The sequence below is a fragment of the Ascaphus truei genome, chromosome 1 (genome assembly GCF_040206685.1).
Source record: "Ascaphus truei isolate aAscTru1 chromosome 1, aAscTru1.hap1, whole genome shotgun sequence".
Classification (NCBI taxonomy): Eukaryota; Metazoa; Chordata; class Amphibia; order Anura; family Ascaphidae; genus Ascaphus; species Ascaphus truei.
In genome coordinates, this window is record NC_134483.1 from 452,054,819 (window position 1) to 452,062,734 (window position 7,916).

The window sequence follows — 7,916 nt, forward strand, 5'->3', positions numbered from 1 at the left end:
GAATTGGAGATCTAATGTTTTGTCTTGCAATATGAGGATTAGGGTATGTCTCAATAGGATGCAAGTGGGGGTATATCTATTGGAGACATATGGGGGTATATCTCTATAGAAGACATGTGGGAGTATATCTATAGAAGGCACGTGTGAGTATATCTCTATAGAAGGCATGTGGGGGTATACCTCTATTGGAGGCATGTGGGGGTATATCTCTATAGAAGACATATAGGGGTATATCTATATAGGAGGCATGTGGGGGTATACCTCTATTGGAGGCATGTGGGGGTATATCTCTATAGAAGACATATAGGGGTATATCTATATAGGAGGCATGTGGGGGTATACCTCTATTGGAGGCATATGGGTGTATATCTCTAGGAGGCATGTGGGGGTATATCTCTAGGAGGCATGTGGGGCTATATCTCTATACTAGGCATGTGGGGGTATACCTCTATAGGAGGCATGTGGGGGTACACCTCTATAGGAGGTATGTGGGGGTATATGACTATAGGAAGCATGCAGGGGTATCTCTCTATAGGGGGCATGCGGGGGTATATCTCAATAAGAGCACGGTCTAGGTATATTCCCAGACAGGATAGACAATACATGATATATCCATATATGGACAAATCTAGTGACTTGGTCCTGTTTGTTCATTATTATCACGGCTGCTATATGCTTCTCTTCTAATTCAGACATATGTAAAATTGGCAGTATAAATGTTCACTGTTCAGCTTTACAAATGTAGATATTCAGAGAATTCACATAAAATAAAGTCCTTACTATACGCATCGTTACGCGCTCTCTGGTTTTCACATTCACTTGTAGGCAAATGGTTTCCGCGCTGTATTCGTGTCTCTTGCTGTGGTAATTGGTGAGGTTGGCTGAATGTGAGAGCAATTCTGGCAAACAAAGCATCTGTCCATTTACATTAAAAAGATAAGAGTGAGTTGTGGAAACAGTTCAGCTAAGTGGATCTTATGCTCTAAGTCTAAGATAAGCTAATTAACTTTTTGTTTTCAAGCCAGTATAAGAGTGTATAGGGAAGCCGTGTTACCAAAACAAACATTAACCCCAGAATGCTAGAGGGGCCCGCAAGATGTTGTACAGGTCCCTGCAGCGCTAATGGGGTGAAAAAATAGCACGGCGAAGGTGTTTCTGTATCTTCTTTTTGTTGCAAGCCTATGAAACATAAACATGCAAGTCAGCTGGTAGAAGAAGAAACAGATGTGCCATGTTTCTGGAATAACTGTGATATATTGCTGTGTTGGATAAGTACTTGTCTGCAGCATGTCATTGCTAATCCTTTCTCTGTATTTTATACGTGCACATTGCCTGCGGGCTTCTCCTGTAGATGCCCCATACATCTGCTCTTTCATTCCAAGCTTATGAAGCCACCTAGCTTATGAGATGTTGTTTTTTTTTTTTTCTTTCCCCCAGCAACCATAAATACAGGCTAATTTGGGTAAATTACAGCAATAATAATGTGACCCCCTATAATCAGCTACTTGGTGTAGGAGACAGCTCCAGGCAGAAGTGTGCCTTGTTCTTCTGCACAAGTACTAGAAGCAAGGCATCGCAAAACGATGAGCTGTTCACCAACCATAAGTCTTGTATAAAGCATTAGTACTGCTGTTTTAAAAAATATCTTTTCTGTAAAGAAATTGCTTTTACTTTATCGTGCTCTATGTTAATTACACGTTTCACTGGCAAAATACATGTGCTTTTTTGAGTTCAATTTGCTTTGAAACGATAGATGTTACCACTGTTGTTCTCAGAGCCTCGGCAGTTCTTTTTTTATTTTTTTAATTGGTTGTTCTTTTTTGGATCAATAATTTTTAAACCAAACTTGTTAAATATCTCACAACCTATGAGAAATATTAAAAGGGCTTTTTAAATGCATGATTGGTATGATTTTATGGCAAACTATTTACACAATTCCAAGAGGGAGCTTTCATTTGTCACCCTCATTTAACTAAATGTTGCAACCCACTTTTGCACTGTGTAGAACCATATCTTGTGGCCCCACATTTTATTGGACTTCTCCCCCTCTCCCTCCCCCCCCTAAAAAAAAATGTTTTAGAGCAAGACACAAGACTGCAAATTACTATTAAAGTATTCACATTTTTATTTGATTAAAATACAACGTTTTTAGGACGCCTATATCTGATATTTCTATTGGTTGTTTTTTAGTCTTAGTATTTACTAATGACTAAAAAGATGTAACCCATGTGTATTGTATCTGCATGCCCGCCTCACACATGTTCTCGAGGTTGATCCTGTCTAAATCACACAGCATGTAATCTGCACATTTTCAGGTGCATGCAAACTAGCCTGTTGAGTGAGTCTGTTGGAACTTTATTTAAGGCAGTGTGTGTACAGAATGTGTGAATATATAATATATAAACTGCCTTAAGTAACGTTCCAACAGGCTCGTTTGCATGCACCTGAAAATGTGCAGATTAAATGTGTGATTATATATACTTAGTTAAATTATGGTGGGTAAAAAAAGTGACAAAAACCCTCCACCGCAAAGCATATAGCAAATGGAAATATTACTGTATGCTCATTTGCATGTCTTAGACAGGATGCATAGCCAGTAAACCCACCCACAGACAGCCGTTCCGACCTTAATGGGTCTCCTCAGTGTGGGGTTGGTTATACTGGGGAGGAGGGGACTGGAGTTAAAGGGACTTTAAAGCCATTAAGACCAACCTCACACTGATGATACCCATCAAGGTTGAAACATGTCTGTGAGTGGGTTTAATGGCTTTGCATCTCATCCCAGCCTCTGTCTAAAAGCTGTGTTTAAAACAGCATGCATTGGCCTGAGGATTTGCTTGTGTAATACGAGCTTGAGAAAAAAGGTGGCACTGAGTGCTCATTTGCATGTCATTTCCCAGAATCCCTTGCTGCAGTGGAAGCGCTGTATGCTGGGCGATAATGGGGAAAGACAGGGTTGCAGACCTGTCTCAGACATGCAAATGAACATACAGTAATATTTACAGTTGCTATATATATATATATTTTTTTTTTTATATATATATATATATCCACACACATGCAAACATACAGCAGGGCCCCGGGTATACAGCGGGTTCTGTTCCAGGGGCCCGCCGTATTGTGAAAATCGGCGATTTTCAGTTGTTTGCATGCGCAAATCGACATTTTCGCCGTTCTGCGCATGCGCGACCTATGGTCTGCGCGCGCAAACTACAGTATGCGCACGTAACCTACGGTCTGCGCATGCGCGCCGGGAACAACCGCCCGTTCTGCGCATGCGCGACTGAGAATCCAAGATGGCAGCCCCCTTCTCGGTGCCGCCGTATCGGTGGATCGCCGAAACGCGGAGCGCCAAGAAGCGGGGCCCTGCTGTACTTCTTTCTGTTATGTGCCATCTGTTTATATAACTATATATGTGAAAATTAAATATGCGTTTGACAGGGATAGAAAGTAGGTACAACACTTTTCAGTCTAGCATATATTTCAGGTAAACATGGAGGGCCCGAAATGTCTTGTCTAGCACTGGAATAAGTCTTCTTGGCATTGCATCGCTTCGTAAATATGTAGTGGAGTTTCTTGAGCTCAATTATAATGAATATGATGAACATTAACTATGCCAGTTAATATGTTCCTGCAATATACGTACAAACCGCTTTAGACAATCAGTGCTGAGGATGTCATCGGCCTCCAGCCAGAGTAGAAGCAGAATGTGCTGCAGCCGCTGTAATGGGCTTCAATAAGCCGTTACAACCAAGATCAGTTTACAATAGCCCTTTTTGCATTGATAGCAGCCTCTGGGCATTCATGTGGAACAAGCTGTTGTCAGATTTTATGTAAAAGCTTTGCCCCATGACCAAGAGTACACAGGGGATATATATCAGTGGTCACCGATGTGCATTATGACGTCAATGTGATATTAAGAACCTCAATTTCATGTGTTCCTGTGCATCAATGTTTCAAGGTGTTTTGCACCCCAGAGCAGTCATACTGTAGCAGTCATGGAGTTTCTAAGTACCCCACTTTTCCTTTTTGTTTTGTGTCAATTTATTGCACCAGCTCTGAAGTGGCATCAACCTCCCAGGCCTAAGAGTTCAAACTGCATCATGTTTGTACATATCTCCAAAGCCTTTGAAACCAACACTTTGTATTTTGTTTTAAACAGGTTACTTGATCTAGGGTTTGACCAGTTCATTAGAGTTGGGAGCATTAGGAAAATCGCAAAGCCAGTGCTACCTTACAGGTAAGCATCCTGAATTTAAAGGTAAAGTACCGCCAAATACTTTCAGGCTGTTTAAATTCAATATTGAACAGTTTAAAAAAAAAAGAAAAAAGTTTACTTGACAAATCTCAAGTGTTATTGATCATACTAGTTCTACTAAACAAGGCAATGGGCGGGAGTCATCAATGCACGATCTGAACTATGGCGGCCGAATCTCTGATATCTGCCATTGACTTTCTGGTGCTTTGATGACTGCCTGTCAATGTGTCTACAAAATATTATTTTGTGCTGCTTGGGCGTCTAGGACTTGAAACAAAGAATTCATGGTATGTTTCAGAACAGCAAGGCTTTTTTTTATGAAAAGGAACTAGAAGTCTCAGGTTTTTAAAGGCAGGCAACATACGAAGGAGGAAAACGCTGTGTTTCAGATATAAAGAGGATTCAATATCAACAAATGAATCAATCGAAATCCTAACAAATAAAGGGCATGTCTTGTTTTCCTCTATGGGCTGCATCTCTCTGCTGTGCAACAATCACTTCACTCTACAACGGGGGCCATTTGGTAACAGGAGGAGCGGGTGTTTGAAAAGAATGTCATTGTCATTGTAATATAAAGTTTTCTTTGGGACTCAGATTTTGTCTTTTTTAGCTGTGATGTATCCCCAGTGTTGGAAGTGCCTATGCAGCTAGATCATTTAGGAACATGGCACCTGCCTGTCATTAATAGAGAATTAAAAGGTTATGCGACATTACATTGATGTCTGATATCTGGAACTTACTGAACCAGAAGTTACATTACCAGAGGGACAAATGACAGCTCAAGCATGTCCCCCGCCCCCTTTTTTTTTTTTTTTTTTTAAATAAACAGTTTATAACTTCAATATGTTTTTAAAGACAAAGTGAAACCATAAACATTGGTTTTGTTTTTTGTTTTTTTTTTACATTAAAGCAAAAAACACTAAACGGAGCTTAAGAATTTTGATGTGTAGTCTGCCTTTAAAAGGGTAGTCCCATCGTCTCAGATAGCAGACAAAATATATATATACAACCTATAGCTATAACTGGCTTCCTTTCAATCTCTGATAAAATATTTGGCAATTTTACAGGAAAAAAATGTTTGTTTTTATATATACTGGATCCTGTGTAATTGTAATCTTGTCTAGTGCTCAGTACTCTACTCTTATTTACTTGGTTAATTATAGCATCACAACCACCAAAAGAGAGAACCAAGAAGTGGGAATTACAAATGTACATGTGGATTCTAAGACCCATTACCAGTCTTATAATGTCTGAGAGAAGACAGAGATGTAAGATCATATTAGGTTTCCATGTTGGCATTAACACATGAAAAATACTTATCTGTCTCTATTTTTTTAAGCAGTGTCATTAATCTATATTTCAAGAAGCAATACCTTTAAAAACATTACCCCCCTAGGTGGGAAACAGGGGGTCTCCAGAACTGAACCGTGTTCATTTCAGCTCCAGGGGACCCGTGCTTCAAACCTAGTTTTAAAACCCAAGAGATAATGCTGCTTTAAACCACGAAACATGTATATTTTTTCATGATCCGTATGCCGGGATTCACTAAGTTACGGTGTGGGGTACAGAATGGCATTAACACCGGATCATAAGAGCTTAGTGCCACTATGTAACCCTATTACCCTTTTACCAATGGTGTCAGTGTTGTTTGTGTTTTAAAGCTTGCATGCTGGCTCTGAAAATGAAAGCGAGCAGATAAAGGAACTTCTTGCACTTCTAAAGGATGACTTAACCCCAGTAGAGAAGGCATATGTCAGAAAAAGTATTGAACAGCACAAACTAGGTACCAACAAAACACTACTTGGGCAGGTATGTATGCAAAATAGTGTGTGCCACTTTAACATTGTGCGTTTCTATTCTTTGTGAGATGCAGAATACACTCGAGACTGCATCCATGCCTCACACACTCCCGACCCTGTTTCAGTGTCTCAGATCACATACCAGTGGAACAAAAAGTATTATAAGAGAAAGTGGGCATACAAACTAGGGTGTCACCTTTTAGCTTTGACCCCCTTTTAAAACAGGAGTTTTCTCTTAAGCCTACGTATCTTGTACAACTACTCTGTTTTGACTGTGTGTTTGACCTCATCATTTGCAGAGGAGCCAGGAACACATTGCGGCGCTACGTGCTCGCGCACGTCCGGGACTCCTACACCTTTTCATTTGCAGTTTCTTAAGTGCCCGCTGCCACTGGCGGCGATGTAGCTCGTCAACGCTGCTACATTCTGGCCAGAAAAGTACATTTGTAATTTCGGGCTCCAGTCGCGTGACGTCAACGTCATGTGAGCTGGTTCAGCCAATGAGGACGAACAAACTTCGTGATGCATCCGCCACGCCTCCCTATCGTACCACATTGCCTCCCCAATCTCCTGAAGCCAAATGCACAGATCGCTGGGGGCTGCAGGAGTGCGGGAGGCAATCACGCGGACACAGCTGGCACCATGAGCGCAGCCTTAATGCGCCCCCTGTCTCCTCTCCCCTCCGGCTTGCACCCCCCACACCCCTCATGCACGGCTCTGGCATCAAATGACGTTGCGGCGTCATTTGACGCCAGTTACCCATGAGATGCCTCACTGGAACCAGGGTAAGTAAAAGTTACAGAAGGCCTCGCGCAATCGCCGGCATTTATTTTAAAAACAGTGCATCTTGGAATGTATCTGTGACTGAAGCGTATCCCTCCCCCCTGTGCAGTAGGCGATTTATGACTTAAGGTGTTAATTGGTCCCTGAATGTTAGTGGTGTGTGTGTGTGTGTGTCTATGTATATGTTTATGTATGTGTGTAAATATAAATTTATAAAGTGCCCATCGTGTATACAGTACAGCGCTTTTCAAAAGGTGTGTGTGAGAGTGTATACCAATGGTGTGGGTAGGTGTAGAAATGTAAGATGGTGTTGTAATTCCTGTTGATGTGTGTAGATACTATGTGGTCCCTATTGGTGTATATAGGGAAAGAATTACATTGTACATATGTATGTGTAAGAGACAGCTCTGTGTGCATTCATATAGCGCAGTATGTATAGACACGGCCTTTAGGACTCATGGAAAGAGAGTTCTCTTGTTTCAGAGTAGTGAATCATGAAGCTGCGGTCTCGGTTTAGGCCACCGCTAAGTGCCCCGAACAGTTGCATAAATTTGTATTCATGCAACCGTCTCTCTTTTGGTGTTCTAAGATTACCTTTGGGTATGGCCACCTTCAGACCGTTCATCTTATGGCCAGAGTCAGAGAAATGTTCGCCGACAGGACTGTCTCTTGTTCCGCGTGTGATGCTGTGGCGATGCAGATTCATTCTCTTGTTTAGCCCCTGTCCCGTCTCCCCTATGTAGTAGCAGCCCCCTGGGCATTTCATGCACATGATGCGGTACACGACATTACTGGAAGAACAGGTGAACCTTCCTCTGATTTTGTACTCCAGATTCCTGTGTGGTATTTGTATTATGCCCGCTGTGTGGAGCATTGCGCAGGTTTTGCATCTTGCGTCCTGGCATGGTCTTGTCCCGCATTCTGTTGTACTGTTGAATACTTTACTCCTCACCATTATTTTCTTTAGTTTATGAGGTTGTCTGTATGATAATAAGAGTATTTCAGGGAAGACCTGTTGCAGTCTTGTATCTTCCTGGAAAATGGGTTGTAGTTCCCTGACGATCTTACGTAGGGCT

The 7,916-nt window shown here is 41.6% G+C and overlaps 1 protein-coding gene across 6 annotated transcripts in view; it reads left to right on the forward strand.

Annotated features, from left to right (window-relative positions):
• Window positions 1-7,916, forward strand: part of ZGRF1 (zinc finger GRF-type containing 1) — a 95,197-nt gene that overhangs the window by 61,746 nt on the left and 25,535 nt on the right. For 5 of the 6 annotated variants that reach the window (XM_075617017.1, XM_075617026.1, XM_075617035.1 and 2 more), the window contains 2 exons: window positions 4,163-4,240; window positions 5,920-6,067. In XM_075617017.1, the coding sequence (XP_075473132.1) occupies window positions 4,163-4,240; window positions 5,920-6,067 (226 nt within the window). Of the gene's footprint in view, window positions 1-4,162; window positions 4,241-5,919; window positions 6,068-7,916 lie in introns of those variants that run through there. The other variant, XR_012804154.1, reaches the window with a different exon arrangement.